The following is a 21,800-nucleotide window of genomic DNA, read 5'->3' on the forward strand; positions in this document are numbered from 1 at the left end:
ATGATGTACAGAAACTCAAGCGCATAGAAAATAAACATACACATGAATAGACACACACACACACATATTCAGTAGATTTATGAATGAACTGATTTTATTGAGAACATAATTCGTATTTACAAGGGGTATTGTCCCCTGATCTTGAATTGCTACAACGATAAATCTTGTTTCCTAAAATATAGTAAGTAGAACAAACTAGCTTATAAGTAGAAAACAAAAAAGATTTTTACAAACTAAGTCACTATATATTAAATATCACCAAAATCCATACCATTGACAACCGTCCACACACGTATCGATCTGTAGGCCAATCACAGGCTGGGATTATTCTTGACACCAGCAGTTATGTTTGATCAGTAAGTGGTATAACAAGCGTGTCTATACAACATAACATGATCAACTTCCAAGTTTAAACCATCATGTTCAAATCTGATAAATCATCCATTGGAATCTCGAGTCCCATAAAGTCATCATCTTGTAATACGTCATCATCAATGTTCAACCATGAACCGATATCCTCACCTTGCACATCAAGAACATCCATTTCAGGTAGTTGCAGGTGGAAAAAGTCAAGCGGTTCCTCGCTGTTCTCCAGTTGCTTGTAGTCAATGCTCTCGTTGACCGTATTGACTGAAGAAAATGTTCTATTTTGATCTTCAATGTTTTCCACCGGGCTATTGAATGAGGCGGACAAATAAGTTGTTTTCTGTTTCGGTTTCGGTTTATTCTTTCTTTCACCTTTAACATTAACGGAAGCGGGTCGCCCCACTTTCAGGCCTCCGTTTCTGGATAAACGGTTTACTTTACCGTCCCGGTCCCGCTCACTTCTCTTTCCTTTTGCACTGTTTATAATTTTTGTTCCAATCCCGGAAGAAGTACCAGCAACAACATCATCAAGATATAATTCTCTCTTTTTGACCCGGCTTGACCATACACTATCGTTTTTGCTAATAGTTTGCTCAGAGAAGTTGAATGAACCAGACGGATATATTTCATGGTTATTCAACAAAGGACTTGGTTGTGTACCTACTTTATTATAAAATACAATCAAAATCATCGTTTGCGTGAATAAAAAATATATATGTTGCAAATATCTGTGAATAATATTTTACCAAATTCAGTATCTGTTGTGGCTTCGAGTTGTGCGTCCGTTAAGTGAGATGAACCAGAACGAAGCATTTCTTTGTATAAAGGCTCATTAAAACAGCTTTTGCCTGTTGCTTCAAATTCATGGCAACGGTCTAGAACTCGTCTCACAAAACCTAAAGCGGCTTGTTTGGCTACTTTGCTACCGACACTTTTTGGTGCATGAGGACCCCAACAACTCTGACGAACATATAAAAAGATAATATATATGCACATTTCTATAGAAATCTCAGTACAAAGATAAATGAACTTACCATGTACTTCTGATAAGCTATTGCAGTGAGCTTGTCGATACAAAGTTGTTCAAATTCTCTACAAACACACAATTGATAAATTTAGAAAAGATCAAAGTCACTTGTTGAGATTAAAAAAAAAATCCTTACTTCTCTTGCAGCTCTCTTGCTTCATTAGTGGACTCCAAAAGATTATCAAGCAGATTTTTCTTCCTGGAAATCTGTTAATCAAGATCATGAGATGCGGCTTTTATATTTTATGTGCAAAACCAGTACGGTTCTAATATTACTAAACTGTGCATTATGTACTTGAAATGTAGCCATTGATAAAGCAATCAAAATAGAAGTTAACAAAATTCCAGATTTTAAGTTGCAGTAGATTGCTACCTGCTCATGGCGTTTTCGTTCAAGTCGTTGGATTTCTCCATCAATGCCATCATTCTCATTACATGGTGAATCAGGCTGGACAAAAAAAAGTGTTTGCATTAAAATTTGCTATACACTTTGTGCTTGAATTAAAAAATATTTTTATAGAGGTGTAAAAAAACACATGAAAGTAACGACATACCACAAGTTCTGGATAGAGTCCAATACTCTGAATCTCTACAAGAAGTCTTTCATTTATTGACATGCTATTATACTGATAATCCGTAAAGGCTGTTAATTCTGACATGGGCACGATATGACGATCTGGCGGGCTCTGGATGGACTCGCTAAAAGATCTTGGTAAATTACCACGCCCGCCAAGTTCATAGTTATGCAAGGACTGAGGATTGACTGCACTTGACTCTACATGTGTTTCAAACTCAAATGAAGATCCATAAACGTTAATACAGTGGTCATTATTCCCACTAAAAAGAAGCTCTTCGTTTCCTTCTTCTGAAATCAGGGCAGCAAGTAGTCTCTGACAAAGGGGAATTCCCTCCAGACTCGCGGTTTCATTGTCTTGTTGACCTGGGTTTAATGTCTTCATAATGGACTGAGTGATACCCTGTATAGAAGTAAAATAAGAAAATTACAAGTTTCACCTTAAAACATCTAATGTTGTGTTTTCAACCCAAGGAAGAATGATCACCTGTTGCTTTATATAGGACATGTCGACATCAGATATAAACCCAAAAAGCGGTTCCATCTGCCTCCAAAACGGATTGGACAAAGCATGAGCTGAAACCACCATTCCAGTAATTAGATTTACCAAAGTATTCATACAATATAATATAAAAGATGGTGATTTAGAATAGTACTTGGATTAAGAACCGCTTTAGCCACAGCCATAAGCTCTTCTTGTCCATCATCAGAACCAACTAACATAATTAAAGAACCAATTTCAGAAATCTTTTTTCTTTTAATAAAAAACAAGTTTCAAAAGTCAATATTTAATATACCGGGAAAATCCACAGCAGCGTTAAATGGGGTTTGTTTTTGACGCGTGTAAGCTTTGCGGTCCGAGAGTTTCCTAGTGGGAGGCCTACCTGGTTTGCTGTCAAATTACCAAACGATACAAATTTCAATAACAAACAGGAAACAGCTACTTAAAAAGAATTATTATTATAATAAAATAGATAATTTGTAACCTTTCAGACTTATCAAAACTAAGTCTAGCAGTTCTAAGTTGTTTAGCGGTCCCCTCACTGCGAATCTTCTCTACAGCGGGTGCAAAACCCCGTGCAGAACCAAAACCACGCCCCGTTCTCCCCGCTCTACAGACTCCATCACCAACAGCTTCCCCATTCACCGCCTTATTCTTTCTTACTGGCGGGAATAAAGTTGACATCTTTTGACCATTCTGTTGACTTTTCTCTTCCACCTCATCAGACTTCTTTCCCTTATCTCTAGATCTGATTTCAGCAGCCCCTGATTCCTCACTTTCAGAAAAAGTAGATGATGGAAAATGATCACCTTTAGACTTAAACCGCTGAGGAGAATTTGCAAACCGCTTGGTCAACCCGGGCCCACTTTCACTACCGGTGACGTCACTGGTGTTATCAAAACCAGGGACTTCATCACTGGTAGATAAAATAGGGACAAGGTTGGTTCTCCTTGCGGTGCGTGAGATCTTCTGGGGCCTACGGTCGGCCCATTGGGCTACCGGTGGAGATGGGGACCTCGTTGATGGTGTACGTTTACGGTTAGTGGACCCGAACGATCCAGGGTTCTTATTTGTACCATGAACCACATCCCAATCACTTGAAGCAGTTGCCCGTTGACCCACTGTAGATAACTTAGCCACCGCATTTGACCCTGATCTTGGACCTCGAACGGGCCCGGTCCCATTCAGTTTTGTGCTGGAAGTTGGACTACCAGATACGAACTCTTCTCGTACATTCGACCTGGTTGCGATAATAAGAATAATACTTAAGTAAATGATAACAGAATTGAGTATTTAAACAAGAATATAAACAATATGATGTTATTACTTGTTAACTGATCTGAGACTTGTCCTTTCCTTTTCAGAACTAGTACTTCTATCTCTCTCCTGCTCGGGCCTCGGGATGGAAGACCGCATGCCCACACCTGACTGCTGAGCTGGACCGTTTAACCGTGACATGGCATCAGGAACATGCCTTGGATGCATTCCTTGCTTGGATTCTCTATATCCATCATTAGCTTTTGTTGACATTAAGCTCGGGCTTGAAGCAGTATCGGGTTTTATAACAGTACGTTTCTTCTTCATTTTCGGTTTTTCCCAACCTTCGGCTACAATCGGTAACGATCGGTCCTCATTTTGAGAAGCATTATTATTTGAAAGCCTTAGCGTTTCTTTCTCCCTATCCATATTCCCAGATGATCTAGCAGGAGTGTTTGGACGGGCTTCAACCATTGAAGTTCTGGTTCGTTTATTAGGAATGACACTTTTACCCCTTTCATCAGCCTTCTGTTGGTCAAAGTCAAAAGCATTTGTAAGGGAGTGACTTTGGGTACTCATCCTACCGACACCTGTCCCCATATGCGCACGATTCACAAGTAAACCACTAGCACGATCACTAGGTACAACATCCAGTCTTGATCTCTTCCTTGAAGGAATACTTGGAAAACACTTGTTGACCACTGATAACGTCTCACTGAAAACCTTCACCCGTTCCCTATATAAATTATAAATATGTTACATCATATTTACATATTTGACATTACAAATCATCATCATCATCATCGTACTCAGTATATCCCACCAATAGCAAAGCTATGGTAGGGTTTGAGGAGGGTAAGACGTAGACAGCCTTATCTCTACCCCATAGGGATAGAGAGGCTGCTTCCGGTGAGACCCCCGGCTCGATAGTAGTTTTGCATCAAGCCTTGGGCATAAAGCACATAGCACTCAATCATCGGGATACCGGCTGATTGGTGCATGTACCCTCGTCTTTCGGCTATCAACGCCACCACATGATGCCTGATTAACCTTCCGCCACTTTTAACGTTATTTTCACGAGATTAGTAAAATAACGTCAAAATTAGTGCAATTTCACTTTTGCCCACCCGAGGGTTTACACATATATACATAATATGCGCGCACCTCAAGCAGGGCGTAATATTTGACATTACAAAGATGTATATAAATAAAATTATACCTGGCTTTAATGGTGGATTCACGCAGACCAGCTTTAAACCGCTTGAGATCATCAGGGGAAAAATTAGAAACCTTTCCTTTAAACGAACCAGACGGTGACTCATCTGGTGAACCAAGAACCGCACTCGCAAGTCGTTTAAAATCCCCATGTCGGTTAAACTTATGTTCAGCCGCCATCGACTTCGGGTCAAACCGCAAGCATTGAAAAAAGTTGGTCACGTCTACTTGTGAAACAGCTGATGTACTTCTTGACATACTTGGAAGAGACGATACGATTGGATTCTCCATGTTGTCATGGAAACTGGACGATCTGTCCAACGAAGCAGCTGCGTAGGACCCACGTGCAGAGCTGTACAACGGCCTATCCGAGCTAACAGACGACAGATCGAATTTACCAGATGATGCCATTGCATCAGTTCATAAACAGCCTCTGTGTTACAAAACTCGTACACACAGTTGTGCATGACAAGATTGTCGTCTCACAGTACATGGAAGAACAAAACCTAACAAATTGATAAATTCGCAAGTGTCAGTCAAAAAATTACATCGACTCACTTTTCAGTTTAAATGACAGAATAATCACTATTAATTATTAAACATAATTAATATCAATCCAAAAAGTTAACTTTATGTAAGGATACATTTCAATATTCGGTTAAAATGACATGATGATAAAAAAGTTGATGATTTTGCCAGTATCTGTCTATCGATTCAATATTCGGTTAAAATGACACGGTGATCACTATTGAACATAATTAATATCAATCCAAAACGTAAACTTTATTTACGGATATTTCCTCATTTCCTGTATCTATCATCTTATTAATGTAAAATGATCAACACATTTCCAGTATATAATTATATAAACTCGGTGATAAAAGAATTAATTGCATAATTGGATACAAACAAAAAGAGGTAGTCAGTACATGTACATCCAATCAGATTACAATACAAAGTTACAAACTTTAACAAATTAACAGTTGGGTAACCCTAATTAGTCGCAATTGAAACCCTAGAAGTGGAATTAAGCAGAATCTGACAACACCCAGAAGCTAAATCGTAAAAACAAACATAATTAAACAAAACCCAGATCGAATTCGAAAAAAATAAATATAAATACCTTGAGCTGTAAGTGCGAATCGCGTGTGATTTTGGGAGTTTATTGTAAGCTGATCGAGTATTGGGGAATTTAAGGTCAGGTTATTTATTTATTTATATGCAAAATTGCGATTTTTGAAAGATTTTATTTATAATAATTATTATTAATAATAATAATGATAATAATAATAATTAGAAGATGTGTTTAACCGAAGCCATGGCAGCGCCTCCTTCACCCAGTGTTATGATGATCGGAGATGCGTTGGCTAATGACTAAATGACCGTTTTGCCCCTGGGTTGTGTCGCACGAGGAGGGTGCAACATGGGTTTACATCATGGGTGTTCTTGGAATTACCAGATTTTCTAGTCGGCTTCAACAGCTCAAGCCTGTCATTTTTTTTTTAAGTTATTTTCTTTTTTATATTTAAGTTATTTTCTTTTTAGATGATCGGGTGAGATAATGGCTTGTTAGTGATCAAATGTTCGTTTAAAAAGAAGATTTAAATGGATTGTCAGAGCATATATATAAGTACACTCAATTGTCACACCCTCAAAATCCACTAACGGAGTTTTACCGTCAGAGGGAGTGAACTAATAGGATCGGAATCATTAGTTATAATCAAACCATAAAAACGTTTAAATAAAAATAAGTGCGGAAGCGTAAAAACCAAAAGACAAAAGTTGCGTCACGCAGGACGACTTAAAATCCAATGACAACAGTTTAAAATCAGTGTGCATAAACAAAAGCGTTTTCAACAATGCATGATCCTATACCGCGCGCCCACCTCGGCTACCTGAGAATAACATACTAAAAGTGTCAACGAGGTTGGTGAGTTCACAAGTTGATATAAAATAAAGCGTTTAGCGTTTTGCGTTCAGCGTTTTGCGTTTAGCGTTTTGCGTTACCAGATAGTGTTAAATCAATTATATATCGATAGGTAGCTAGCCTATACAACAAGTATTACTAAGTGTTCGACACCGAAGCTAACTGTTTATCAAGTGCCTTGCCACCAGGTCATCCAGACCATGGTAATGTGTTAACCAAAATTACACCCACTCGACCTCCAGTCGAGTTTAGCGTTGGGTGGGGTTTGTCAAACCCAGTAGTACTACTCAACAGTGACTCGCTATTATCCAAATATTAACCGGTTCGATGTGTAGGACTTCAATTGTTTCGTTTGCCACTTAGCCTTTACAAGTGATATATAATTTACTAACAAAATCTTAAATGCGTTTTTCGGAGTATGTTATCTCCCCAAGTGAAAAGCATTTAAAACAGTTTAAAGGGGTAAGTGAAACTCACTGTTTGCGAAGAATTCCCAAAAACAAGTCACCAAGTGATGCGTGTCACAGAAAACTCTCACTAGCGTTCTATAACAACAAGGAGATTTTCTAAGTATCGGAACTATTATCGAGTCTCTAGACCCGGCACATAATTCCTAAGCACAAGACACGTTTCGTGTTTCGTTTGTGAATCGTGTGTGAATTAACAAGTATATTTGTGATACGTTACCCGTGTAAACAACTTCCCAAGCATCATGTATAAACATAGCATACTTCTAGTAATGTTCTAACACAAGGGTATTTTGGTCAAACACGTAGCAATTATCGATTATCAACATATTTCATGTACTTTCGCCTAACTCAGCAACTAGCTTTACCGAGACATATTACTACTAGTAAAAATTACTCTAATCCACAGATCACAACTCATCAATTAATTCATCAAAAATCGTCACAAAAGCACACATGTGTTAGGTTTCCAGAACATATTTTATTATATTTTTATTCCACATAGATTTCTCACAATGATCAAAACATTACAGCAAACTCATAACAGTCAAATTCATGCGCAACAGAATGTTATTTGAAATTCCCGTTAAATGAAAAATCCAACAAATGCAAGACCAATTGGGTTAGGTTCTTAACTCAACAAGTTAACTTCCAGAAATGGAACCAACCCATTTGGTCTTGTAGTTCATGAGATATAATATTTACAAATCAACCTAACAGCAGGTCTCACAATTCAGATTTGCATAACGTTTTTGTAAAATCATAAAAGTTAACTTTTACACGTCCAAAAATTGCAAATTTATATTCTTTAGAAACTAAACTCAACCTAGTACACTGTAGTATCAATAATCTCAACCAATTTTCACATTTACACCCCGTTACAGTCGATTGAACATCAGCAACACAATCTGTCCAGAAACTGTTTGCATCCAAACTCAACATATTAACCATCTATAGACCATAATCCGTTCATATGACATTCTAGACACCATAATCATTATCCATGCACATCAATTATACAATACATACATGATTAGGGTTTTATTTGAACTCAAAATCAAAGACACAAACAATTAACATGTAATAATATCAATTCTAGTTATCAAATCACAATCAATACATCATCTAATCAAATAAATCATATGAACACAATATATGAAAATTTTCGGAACCTAGGGTTCACAATTATACCTTCAAAAACACCAACACAAGCAAGAGGAAGGTAGAAGATGGCTAGAAACGGATGTAGGATGCTTCAATTGTGAAAAACAAGATCAAAGATCAAGTATTATGTGTGTGTGTGTGTGAGCCGATCGCAAGGGAGAACAAGGGGGGGGGGGGCTGCCGTCAATTGTGAGGGAGAGGAGAAAAAGAGATTAGGGTTCTAGGTTAATATTATTTAATAACAATATATTACACTCAAGTCCCTCAACTTTCAAATGTTACTTTTCTAGCTTAATTAACTAGTTCTTGTTTCTTGTCTAGCATCACACATAATATAATCAAGTAACACATATGTTAACACATAATTATCACATAATTATTGTTTTGACGTTTTTCGTTTATTCACCAATTGTTTGCGTCAACTCGTTTGCGTTTCGGTGCAATTCCCGAAAGACTACACATGTAGTAATTGTTCAAGCGTTATTTAAACCCTAGTTTAAATGTAATGAGGTGTGCGTTATAGATTCAATGATCTTTAAGTTTGAATTGACGGAGTTGAGTTAACGGGGTTAACCTGAAATTGACGAATGTCACATCAATGGCGTTTGTATTATTATATGAATAAGTTCATGTGTGGTGGTGGAGGGTAAAAACGCCATCCACCTTCTCCATTGGATGTAACATCATTGGCCCCATCTGATTCTACTTCAATTGTTTTGTACAACATGCCCCGAGATATTTTGAAGCCCAAAACGCCTCGGGGGCAGTGTACCCGAGCATTTTGGAGCTTTTTCCCGCACCACAACACCCCGCTACATTTGGTTTAACAAAATTTTAGACTTAAATGTGTTTATGTCGTTTTATAAAAAAAGGATTTCATAAATGCAAAATTCTATACAACAAAAAAACGGGTTAATTGTATTTGTCACTTGATGGATTCTATAGAGAATTAATAATGATACAGTTTACATTTTACAATAACATCTGACACAAGTTTACATTATTTGATGACATTTTACATTTCACGTACAGAAAGTTACAAAATTATTAGAAGTGAGTAGTGTAAGATTCCATTCTTGAACTCATAACTTTTGTTCATGTCATGACTTCTTGCTTGAAATGTTTTTATAATAATAAACCGTCTTTTAAGAGAGGTTTTATAAAGAACTTGTCTAAAATATCAATTTGATAGTATGGACATGTAAATATCTTTTAATACTTAGATCATCTAGTATAAATTTGTAAATACTTTGTGACTTGTGAATATATATTCCTGCGTAAAATTTTATGATCTATGGAAATGACTATGATTGAGTTGATACGTAATTTATAGTGTTTGGTGGGGATTTTAAAACTTATCGTATGATATGAAAAAAATCATTTTTTAGACATTGAATGACCAAAACCATATACTACAAAGAACAACAAATGATGCTCAAACGACTGACGTTCCAGATCAATCTAGTTTATTTTGTTTGTAATTGATAGAACCATTAATCTAGTAGTGGTTGATTTTGAGTCAACGCACATGTAAGTTATGATTTAAATGTATAAAATAAATCATTCAAATCATTAAAGTTATTTAAGCTAACAAGATTAGAGTCAAATATCTATGATTAAAGTAGCCTTTGAATATCAAGCTCGTATATCAGATTAAAAATAAGTGTTAATATCACCTTGAAAAACAAATCAAACTTATTTGAAGAATGCATAGTGGATAATAAAAACCAATATTTATGTAGACAAGATAAAAGCATGGTGTTTTTCTTAATTAAATTTAGAGATTATAATTTTTAAGTTAGTTATGGCTTAGTGGTAGAGCACTCACTTTATAAGTGAGAGGTAGGGGATTAAACCTCACTACCGCACACTTATATGGGAGATATGAGGGATGACCCTGGCTTGCCAGGGTTCGAGTCCTGATCTCACATGATTTTACCGACTCCTCGTTGTCGTGCCGTTTGGCGGGCGTTGGGGTCGGGTTTTATCCGGTGAATCCCTCAACAGGTGGATCGCTAGGGGCTCCGTCCGTCCGGACTAGTGGCCGGCTCAGACTACCTTTAGCCAATGGGGGCGCGTACGGGGTACCCGGCGTTACTTAGTTGGCCGTTAAAAAAAAAAGATGGGTTTTATCATATCCAAGTTTAACACTTCAACTTTGATATGTCCATAATTAATTTGGGTAGTTGAAGGCATGCATCGCAGATAGATATAGATACATTAATGAATTGGCAAAGGTTATGAGAAGATACTTTTGATATACCCGATTCACGTGCACGTGTTGTATGGCCATGGTCTTAAACAAACATTGGCATTAGCAAATCAAGGCATCCCGATGCTTAACAAGAAGTTGTAACCTTTGGGATAGAGATAGTTAGGAGGAAGTGAACAACACGTACACTTAGGGGGTGTTTGTTTTTTCTTCAAACATCTTCAAAGGAGCTAATGTCTGCACGCGCGCAGACATTACCCTTGAAGACTGTTTGTTTTTTTTCTTAAAACAGATCTTAAGTTATCTTCTTTCATCTTAAAAGAAAAGCAAAGAAATCTTGCTTAAAACATCTTCGCAAAAAAATCATACTCTTATCCCTTTGAAGCCACCCTCTCATCCACTCCTCCCACCACCGTCCGCCACCACCACCCACCGTACGCCACCACCACCATCCCCCACTGCCACCGTCCACCACCATCCACCGCCACTACCCACCGTCCGCCGCCACTACCAGCATCCACCACCACTACCCATCGTCCGCCACCACCACCACCACCATCCATCACAGCCACCACCAATCACCACCGTCCACCACCCACCACAACCGTTCATCACCACCACCACCCACTGTCGGACGCCATCACCGTCAACTACCACCGTCCACCACCCACCAAAACCGTCCATTACCACCACCCACTGTCCACCACCACCATCCATCGCCACTACCCACCGTCCGCCGCCACAATTTTATTATTATATTTTCTATGTAACTTGAATAAATGACTTCTATCTTGTGAGATAAGTTTGACAGTTATGCAGACAGTATCAGCTTATAAAAACAAACAGTCTTATATTTTCAGCTTGCAGATCTTCAGACCACATCTTCAGTTGCAGACATGAAAATAGATGAAATCAGCTTGCAGACAGTTTATGTCTGCAAAAACAAACAGCACCTTAGAAATTAGAATTGTGTGTTTAGATATAATGGGATATTATGTAGAATTAGCTTGAACCGAGTGTGTCTCAGATGTTGTGTTTGCACATACAAAATAGCTCTTAAACTTCTTATTTAAGCATACAAGCAGCGGAAATGTCTTATACAAAGTAAAAAAATCAACAAAGTACCATAACATTGCCATAATATTAAAACTAGACAAATAACTATAATGGATGTCAGTAGTTTTCAGGCCGAATAACCCGTCCAATTGTCAGTCATTCTTTATTCTTGTCTCAACCAACCTGTCAACTTGATATGTATACAAAAGTTAGTCTCGCTGGATGAGTTAGAGCTTTACTACTTCACTTATTCTCTAAAGTTATTATAAAATAGAAAAATTGGTTTTTAATGGTCCCAACTATTTTATTTTTGCCGGCGCTGGTCCCAACTATCATTTTACCTAGCAACGGTCCCAACTTTCACATACGTTGAATCCACCAGTCCGCGACTAACGGAGTACCAACTCCGTTAGGTAAAATCTGATATGTCGTCCTAGTTGTCAAAATCAGATGACATGGGCATCCTATATGGACCGGCTGTGTATTATAACCAACGTTTATACTTAAACAGTATACAAACATAAATTCCCAAATTATACAACCCTATATCCCCAAATTCTCTCTAACTCAAGAACCCTAATTCACTTTTAAGAGATGTTTACCCAACAAACATGGGCAGGGAGGTCAGTCTGAAACCGTTCCGACCCAACAAACACGGGCTGGGTGAATTAGGGTTCTTGAGTTAGATAGAATTTGGGGATTTAGGGTTGTATAATTTGGGAATTTATGTTAGTATAATGTTTAAGTATAAAACGTTGGTTATATAACACAAAGCCGGTCCACGTAGGATGCCCATGTCATCTGATTTTGACAACTAGGACGACACATCAGATTTTGCCTAACGGAGTTAGTACTCCGTTAGTCGCAGACTAGTGGATTCAACGTATGTGAAAGTTGGGACCGTTGCCAGCCAAAATGATAGTTGGGACCAGCGCAGGCAAAAATAAAATAGTTGAGACCAATAAAAACCAATTTTCCTATAAAATAATACACATGTGTCTGAAGCACAAAACGTAACGCATCCCTAGGCTCGCCTACACAAAAATACTTCCATTCATGAGTATAAAGTTAAATGCCTAAGTCTACCCTTCTGCTACTATTGATCGTGACACACATATCTGCCAAGTGACCGTCGCCACACAATTTCAGTTGCTAACAATATCACAGTTTAATCATGCTTTTGTCCCATGGGTAGACCTGCATGATGGATAGTTGGCATATTAGACCGTTAACAAAAACGCATAAAACTTTCATTTAATCTTCTTTTATTTTATACACTACACATAACCCTACATATATACAGACCATCCCAAAGCATTTAGATTGGGGTAGGTCTGCTAACACTTTACTAATTTCGGTCGTATATGTCAACAATCAAAACGTATATGGGTCTTACACTGGTTCGGTGTTGAAAACCTCGCTGTTCATGACCTTGTTTGTATTAGAAGTCATCGGATACTTAATTTGAGCATACAGAGTAAGAAAATCAAATTCAATTTAAGTTGTCAATTTAACCCCAAAAAAAAACACATAATAAGCATGTAGGCATGGCTAGGAAATGATCAGTTTAGTGTGGCGTATGTGCCAAGTTCAGTGTCAGCTCTTATGATCATGTTAGTTTGGTTATTGTGTTTGTTAATTGTTGTGTATACCTAGTGTAGGTTATTAGTTAATAAGCATGTTTGTTTACTGCAGTGTGGTTATTGTATTTATATATATATAATATAAAGTTTATTAAATTATACAATATATAATAGCAAACCTAATGCTACGGTAAAAGTTTATAGGTCCAATCATGACAGTCACTAAGTTTTTCTTTTTTTATAATATTCCAAATTTTGTTTTCATAGGGTTTTTTTTTCGGAAAACAGCCATAGTTTTTGTATTTACACATTATAAACTAAATCAACCATAAAAAAATATAAGGTGGTGTAGTGGTAAATGTTAATGATGTTCTATTACAATTTTTTTAGTTTCCATGTTCAAAACTTATTTAAAGATTACTCTTTGTTTTTTTTTTTTAATTGGAATGTTTAGATAAGAAAATAAAACACCAGGTTGACGCGCCGGAACCACTCCTAGTTGAATTGAAACCACATGTATTAAAAGAAATAGTAAGAGTCACCTAATTATATTATGTATTGAAACCACATGCATTGAAACAAGATTGCAGTTCTTTATGCACACGTAGAACTTGATGCTCATATGTACATAATCAATGTCTATATTTTCTAATTTTTTTTCAATTATATGCAGATTATGCCACCCTGAAGACGACATTCGCCAACTCCAGACCCGGAGGAGTTGGATGACCAACTCGGTACACATATTTTTCTCCAGTTTGATCACCAAACATAAGCTCGTGAATGACTTCCTAAGTTTCTCGACATGTCTTTTATTGAGCCGCGCAATATTGATTGGTTTTTCTTGGAGAAAACGGTTCAGAAAGACCGTGTCGAGGATATCATCGGGGTAGACACTCCTTGGAGGCGCATGGTTGATGCCGGTAACAAAGTGGGATATCGATAGATTACTTGAGTTGTTATCCACTTTTAATTTCAATCAAGTGCCGATCGAGTCTATTCAGACCTTTCCTACCGTGTCCTTTCGGTTGTGTGGTAGCGAGTTCAACCTTACTCTACCACGGTTTTCAATTTCACTTGGATTATACACCCACGAGGAGATGTTGACTGATCTTTTCTTAGACACTCACACAAACATGGCCTACATGAGTTGTCAGTGTGGTGGTCGTAGATTGGTATTGGTAGTTATGACACAAAGGCGAGGGCTACTGCTTTGAGAGACCCGGTGCACCGATACCTACACAAGATTATTGGGTATACGAGTGCCGGGAGGGGGGTGGCCAAGAGTGGGTCACACAGACCGATCAATTCTTTATGTATTCCCTACTTGCACCTATTAGGTGCAACCTGGCACATTGTATGGTTGCTTACTTTGCTAACAGATACGAGTTGAAGGAGGGTTCATATATTTCTTGTGGTGCCCACGTTACCACTCTTGCTTTGGGGCTTGATTGTTTTAAGAATCGCATTCGGCAGTCCATAACAGTGATATACAAGCTGAATCTTATCGGCCAAGAGACATGTTTGCTCATGAAGATCGTTAAGAAAGTTGGGAAGCATTGTCATTTCGTTGTGGTGCGCGAGCCAGAGCCACAACATGAGCCAGAGCCAGAGCCACAACAGGATCACCCAGAAGCGCACCACCATGTCATTAGACCAGGCTTGGTCCTGACCACGTGGACGACATGTTACGTGAGCTTGTTGATACCATTCGCCGGATAGAGGCTAGGGTCACGTGGATGATGGATTGGAGGATTCGCAAGGCGACAGATGAATGCATTCCAGTTCCTATTATGCCGGATATACCTGGTTCACCACCGGCACCAGAGCCACATGCACAGGGCCCACCATCACACTAGTTCTTATTTTGTTTTTCATTATGTGCTAATGTGCACTATTACGAACTTTATGTATGTGGACCACATTTAAAACTTGATGTATTTTAGGGTGAACTGTTTACTTTTATGTGTGTGGACCATGTGTTTGGAACATGATGTATTTTGGGGTGCATTTTTATTTTTATGTATGTGGACAAGATGTTTATCGGTATGTTTTGGCCAAATGTTTTCATATTTTCTTAATCATTGATTGATTATTGTGTATGGACTATTATAAAGTGTAACATAATATAATCTTAAACGAATGCTCTTGGGGTTAGGGGTGTTCAAAATACCCGAACCCGATTAACCCGACCCGACCCGAACCCGAATAAGCTAATTCGGGTCGGGTTAAATAGGGTCAAAAAGTATTAATCGGGTTATTTGGGTTAACCCGAATAACCCTAAATATTAATAGGGTCGGGTTCGGGTTTATTTTTGGAAAAAAAGTCGGGTTTCGGGTTAACCCAAATAACCTGATTAGTGGTGATACTTAACTTTAAATACGATAATGAAATGGTGAAATAAGCCCTATAAAGGCAATATTGTAAGCTTTATAGATGAGTTAATTATTTTGCTTGTTCAGGAAACGTTAAGCGAAAAGTTCATTTATGTTGTGTTCATTTAATTAAACGAACGAACATGAACACATGTTTCACTCGTTCATTTATGTTTGTGAACGTTCGTTTATAATCATTCATTTAAGTTTATTCATGTTCGTTTACATATTAATATGAAAATTATTAAATATTATTTGCATTTAGAAATTATATCAACATAATATGTTTTATATTTGTTTAGTTGTGTTTATTTAAATGCGTTCATTTATGTTTGTTTATGTATATTTGTGTTCGTTAATGTATGTGCATATATGCTTCTTCATGTTCATTTATCTTTGTTAATTATGGTTGTGAACTATTCGTTTAGATTTTAAATGAACGAACAAGAACATGTTTAGTTTTTAACTAACGAACATGAACAAAAATATTTGTTCGATTAAGTGTTGTGTTTGTTAAAAGTAAAATGAACGAACACGGACATGCCTTTATTCATGTCGATTCGATTCGTTTACAGGTCTATATATGATTTATAAGACAATCACTTGTAAAATAATTTGAAAATCGAGTGAAATGAGAAATTTCGCAACCTATAAGTTACAAACACAAAAAACAACTTAAAATTAAAGTAACACGGTTAACCCGATTAACCCGACTTACCCAACCCGACTAACCCGAAACCCGAATAGCCCGAACCCGACTAACCCGAACCTTAATAGGGTCGGGCTGCGAGTTAGATATTTTTTAAGGAAAACCCGACTAACCCGACCCGATTAACCCGAAACCCGATCGGGTTGACCCGATTAACACCCCTACTTGGGGTACAACTACGAATTACTTAGCCAAGCGTGTTATGTAAATATTAATAGACAATTTATTTTATTCTAAAATATCATATCATTCAACTTTTCAATATAAAATATAATTCTGTATAATTGAAACAACACATGAAATGGTCGAAAAGGAGAACGACTTAAATTGCTAAAAAAATATGGTGCAAGTCAGAAGATAATATCTCTGGATGATGGCTACATATGATGTTAAAGTCATAAATCACATATATTAAATATATGGCCCGTATATGCCTATACAAGCCACTATAAACAATGACCGACAATATCAAACACAAATTGACACGATTCAGGTGTTATACGACCGTATAGCCCTATACGAGCCATATAGAAAAAAAATGGTGTGTGAGGATCTCAAGTGGTGTGGAGGATCTAAGCCTAAAATTATCCAAACGATTACAGTTCGTTGACAAGTAAACGGACAACAAAGTGCGCAATATTATACTATGAGATTAAGGGTAAAATGGTCAAAGAAGGAAAAAAAAAGTTTGAGAAATAGGGTAAGGTTGAGTTGAATCTGCATCTGGCAAAAATAATAAAAACATTGTTCCTTCCTCAACTCCACGGCGTCTATCCGAGGAGTTTGGGAAAACCCTAATCAATCAATCAATCACTTACTCTCTATTTGCTCACATCTCTTCAGGTATTATTATTATTTTTATTATTTACTCTTGATTCATTCTTTCAAATCTTCAATGTTGCATATATTCTGTTAATTAATAATAATTAATCCATCTTCATGTTTCGTTTTCTTGATTCACATTTTGATTCATAAAGCTTTGTTCTTTTGGCTTTTCATTTAGATCGAATTAGTTAACAACAATGAGTATTCACTGTTCAGTCCTTGTGCTAGGGTTTATAAATTAAAAAAAATAAATTAATTTAGTTGTTAAGAGTATTCAGTGGTAGAAGTAGTGGTTGTTGTCCTTTAACTTTATAAATAATTTTGTAAAAGTTAACGGAGTCAGTGCCAAAGGACGCAACGTGATAGGCTTTTAAGCATAAAGGATGTTTTCTGTCATTTATAAAGATAAATGACAACCACTGAAAATTCGTGTAGACGTAACGGTTTTTGCTATTTCGTCTTCTCTATTATTACGATGAACAAAAATCACCAAAAAAAACTTTTTACAAAGCCCTTTATATATTTAAAAACTACTATTAACCTTGCTAAAGTTAAAACAAACAATCTTTATTTAACTTAAATACTAACTCAACCTATCTTACTATAAGTTTAGAAATTAGGACAAAATAATTTTTACTTCTTCTCCAAGGCACCTTGACTTGACTTGCACTCCAAGTTTGCTTGTTTCCCAAGTTTCAAATTGTTGTACATGCGAAACAATTAGGACTAACACCTATAAATTATGCTTATAGATATGCAAAAGTCATATTGCAATAATTAAGACAGTGAAAAGATAGACGAAAAAGTAAGTATGATAGTATGTTTGTGTCACATACATTATTGCTTAACTTGGAACTGCAGTAGTTACTAGTTTATGCAATTTTATCTAGGGGCATGTGTAATATTTCCTTGGTATGCTTGGGCATTCTTGCCAATTACAATGTTTTTTTTTTTTTTTGCATTTTTTGGAATTATAACGTTTGGTTGATACATTCATCATTCATGTGAAGTACTAGTGACAAGTTCTATCCATTTAATAATAACTTGTAAGTGAATGAATGAAGAAGATAGGTTTGTGAAAAAAATACTAAATTATAAAATCTTGAGAGACTAGTTGTTTGAATCACTACAAGGCTTTTTATTGTGTTCGTTATACATGTATAATTTTAGAAATTTTGTAGCTTTAATATTGAATCTGGAAAACATCTCATGTTGTCATGTTGAATTGCTTAAGATAGTTATTGTCATCTATTTGCAGTCATGGCAGGCGTAGCACCAGAAGGATCCCAATTCGATGCTCGACACTTTGATTCCAAGATGAATGAGTTGTAAGCTACCAACCTTTGTTTTAAAGATTAATCTTAGTGGCTACTCGTTTATGTATAAAGATAATTTATTTTCGCTAACGATGCAGGCTTTCAACCGATGGACAAGATTTCTTCACATCATATGATGAGGTTTATGACAGCTTTGATGCAATGGGCCTACAAGAGAATCTTTTGAGAGGCATATATGCATACGGTAGGACTATTGAACCGATACCAGCGTTGCATAAATTACCCATAAGTATTTATTAATAATAATAAGTTAACTTATAATCTCAAATGCAGGTTTTGAGAAGCCATCAGCAATTCAACAAAGGGGAATTGTCCCATTTACCAAGGGCCTTGATGTAATTCAACAAGCACAATCTGGAACCGGAAAAACCGCCACTTTCTGCTCTGGAATCCTCCAACAACTCGATTACAACACAGTCGAGTGTCAGGCCTTGGTTCTTGCACCGACTCGTGAACTTGCACAACAGATTGAGAAAGTCATGCGAGCCCTCGGTGACTACCTTGGTGTTAAGGTTCACGCGTGTGTAGGTGGGACCAGTGTCCGTGAGGACCAGCGCATTCTCTCAGCCGGGGTCCACGTGGTTGTCGGTACACCCGGGCGTGTTTTCGACATGTTGCGCCGACAGTCTCTTCGGTCTGATTACATCAAAATGTTTGTTCTTGATGTGGCTGATGAAATGCTTTCAAGAGGGTTCAAAGATCAAATCTATGATATCTTTCAGCTGTTGCCATCGAAGGTTCAAGTTGGAGTGTTTTCTGCAACAATGCCACCAGAAGCTTTGGAAATTACTAGAAAGTTCATGAACAAGCCGGTTAGGATTCTCGTGAAGCGTGACGAGCTCACGTTAGAAGGTATCAAACAGTTCTATGTGAATGTTGAGAAAGAAGATTGGAAGTTGGAGACATTATGTGATCTTTATGAGACGTTGGCAATCACACAAAGTGTGATTTTCGTGAACACCCGAGGAAGGTTGACTGGTTGACCGACAAGATGAGGAGCCGTGACCACACAGTGTCAGCCACACACGGTGACATGGACCAGAACACACGTGACATCATCATGCGTGAGTTTCGTTCCGGTTCTTCTCGTGTGCTCATCACCACTGATTTGTTGGCGCGTGGTATTGATGTTCAACAAGTGTCACTTGTGATCAATTATGATCTTCCTACTCAACCTGAGAACTATCTTCACCGTATCGGGCGTAGTGGACGGTTTGGAAGAAAAGGTGTGGCGATTAACTTTGTGACGTTGGATGATGAGAAGACGCTCGGGGATATTCAGAAGTTTTACAATGTTGTGGAGGAGTTGCCGTCCAACGTTGCTGATTTGATCTGATTTTGGAGGTTCTTGAATTTGATTCTTGTTTTGTTTAAGTTATTGAAAGATCGTATGTTTCGGTAGTAGGATTTGGAATCATGTTTGTACCCTTAGATTTAAATTCCTGGACTAGTTTATTTCGTTGAATTCTATCTTTCAGTATGCTTGCAATTTTGATCGAAATCTGGATTTCGCTTTTATAGGTATGTGCATCATGTTAGTATCATATTAATATGTGAGTTTTAAACATTTGCATGGTTTGTTTAGCAATATCATGTGTTACTTGTTATCAAACTGGTCGTGTTATCGGTTCACTCTTCATTGGTTCAATGGGTATCCAGCTCGTTCGAATAGATTTAACCGAGCTGGTTATGTGGTCGATTCATGATTCAACAGTTCGGTCCTGTACTAATTGTTTCAAGATGTGAGTTTTAATAGTTTTGGTTAGACGTGCACAAATTGGGTACAGTTGAAAAACCCGAACTGGTTCGGAAATGGTTTTTTTCACACCGGGTAGGAAATGGCACCGGTTCTAATCAAGAACCGGTTCGGTTCCCGACCCGAACCGATGCCCCGAAATGCCAACTTTTAGGAACCGGGTAGGGTAAGAACCGGGACCGGTTATTACGTAAAAACCGGTTCCACCGGTTCTTTTTTGAAATTCAAATAATCTAGCCGTTAGAAACCGGTTCCAACGGCTATATAGCCGTTTTTGACCGTTGGAACCGGTTTTTTTACTATAATTAAGTTATTTTCATTCTATAAATAGCAAGGTATGGTGTGTACTTGTTAAACCACTTCCAAAACTATAAAACACACTCCAAAACACAATTAAGCTTAAACCGACAACAAATGGCAACTAATGATGACGTTGTTATGGTTATCGAAACAACAAGATGCCCCGATGTTTGGGTTCATTACGATTTGTGTCTCATGACCGACTCACAAGAGATGGCTCGTTGCAAATATTGCTCGAAGTTTCTTAAAGCAGGGTCCAACTCGACATTACGAAAACATACGAATAAGTATTGTCGAGAGAAAAGAAGTTTGGATGCTAAAAAAGCGGAAGTGTGAGAGTCGTCCGGCTCTACAACCCAAGCATCTACCACCGGTGACAACGCTTAATTGTTGTAGAACGCCGGATTAAAACGACGGGCTTTGTTTTTTAGTTTTAGTTGTTTAGTATCGTTTATGTTTTAATAATGTTTGTAATAGTTATTGTTTAAATAAATAAAATGTTCGTCGTTATTAAAAAAGTAACAAAAAATTAATCATGACTAAAAAAAGTAGTTATTATTAAACAAATCAAAACTAAATATTAGTTGAACTTGTTACAAATAATTTTACTAAAACAAATAAAAAACACAAATTACAACTCTTCTTCGTCTTCACCCTCGTCTTCGTTATCGGAAGAAAGCCCGTCCTCCGCCTCCTCATCATGAATAGGACGCTCTATTGGTATTTCGTCTTCAAAGTTCGCCTTGTGTTGTACACGATCCACCGCATCCAAATGATCCTTTAGGCAAATGCAAATCTCTAGAGACTCGGGAGTTAATTTTGTTCTTCGCATAGATAACACCCTCCCACTAAGAGAAAAAACCGATTCGGAAGCAACCGTTGAGGCTTGTACGGCAAGCAAATCACGAGCCATGGCGGATAGAATGAGAAATTCGTTTTGTTTCCTTTCCACCAAGCCAACAAATCAATATTGCGAATTTCGTCGACCGTTGCGCCCTCAACATAGTTTGCTCCACTATATCGACCAAGTTCGTTAGTTGGTGTGTTTCCTCTTTGCCTCTTAGATGCCGATTCATGAACCGCATTCATCAAGTTTATAAGTGGGTCATTGCACGGCCTACTAGTTGTTGTTTTTTTCACAAAAGAC

The 21,800-nt window shown here is 37.4% G+C and overlaps 1 protein-coding gene and 1 pseudogene across 3 annotated transcripts; one reads left to right on the plus strand and one right to left on the minus strand.

The window, feature by feature from the left end:
* Positions 1 to 72: 72 nt before the first annotated feature.
* LOC143579335 (uncharacterized) lies at positions 73 to 6,438 on the minus strand. Of its 2 annotated transcripts, none has more exons than XM_077062674.1 (13): positions 6,065 to 6,438; positions 4,946 to 5,447; positions 3,797 to 4,462; positions 2,954 to 3,709; positions 2,765 to 2,859; positions 2,624 to 2,683; positions 2,455 to 2,543; positions 1,948 to 2,370; positions 1,767 to 1,841; positions 1,530 to 1,600; positions 1,401 to 1,458; positions 1,113 to 1,326; positions 73 to 1,026 (listed from the first exon to the last, which is right to left on the minus strand). In XM_077062674.1, exons 2-13 carry the CDS (start codon positions 5,350 to 5,352, stop codon positions 410 to 412), a joined length of 3,531 nt encoding a protein of 1,176 aa, XP_076918789.1. In that variant the 5' UTR covers positions 5,353 to 5,447; positions 6,065 to 6,438; the 3' UTR covers positions 73 to 409. The 2 variants fall into 2 exon arrangements, with proteins under 2 accessions (XP_076918789.1, XP_076918788.1); XM_077062673.1 differs by having other exon boundaries at positions 73 to 1,029.
* Positions 6,439 to 18,505: 12,067 nt separating this feature from the next.
* Positions 18,506 to 20,108, plus strand: LOC143579337 (eukaryotic initiation factor 4A-15-like; annotated as a pseudogene). Its single transcript, XR_013143441.1, has 3 exons — positions 18,506 to 18,588; positions 18,675 to 18,781; positions 18,871 to 20,108. The product of XR_013143441.1 is annotated as a eukaryotic initiation factor 4A-15-like (transcript).
* The last annotated feature ends 1,692 nt before the right edge of the window (positions 20,109 to 21,800 follow it).

Source organism: Bidens hawaiensis, unplaced genomic scaffold, assembly GCF_021521415.1.
Source record: "Bidens hawaiensis isolate Kalapana, Puna unplaced genomic scaffold, B.hawaiensis_p1.1 tig00029667_1, whole genome shotgun sequence".
Lineage (NCBI taxonomy): Eukaryota > Viridiplantae > Streptophyta > Magnoliopsida > Asterales > Asteraceae > Bidens > Bidens hawaiensis.

Excerpts from the sequence above, each read along its gene's own strand:
- LOC143579335 (XM_077062673.1), bottom strand. The coding sequence starts at position 5,352 with ATGGCATCATCTGGTAAATTCGATCTGTCGTCTGTTAGCTCGGATAGG. Across the intron at positions 2,371-2,454 it reads TGTCCTATATAAAGCAACAG|GGTATCACTCAGTCCATTAT; the intron begins GTGATCATTCTT and ends ACTTCTATACAG. Across the intron at positions 1,327-1,400 it reads TAGCTTATCAGAAGTACATG|AGTTGTTGGGGTCCTCATGC; the intron begins GTAAGTTCATTT and ends TATGTTCGTCAG.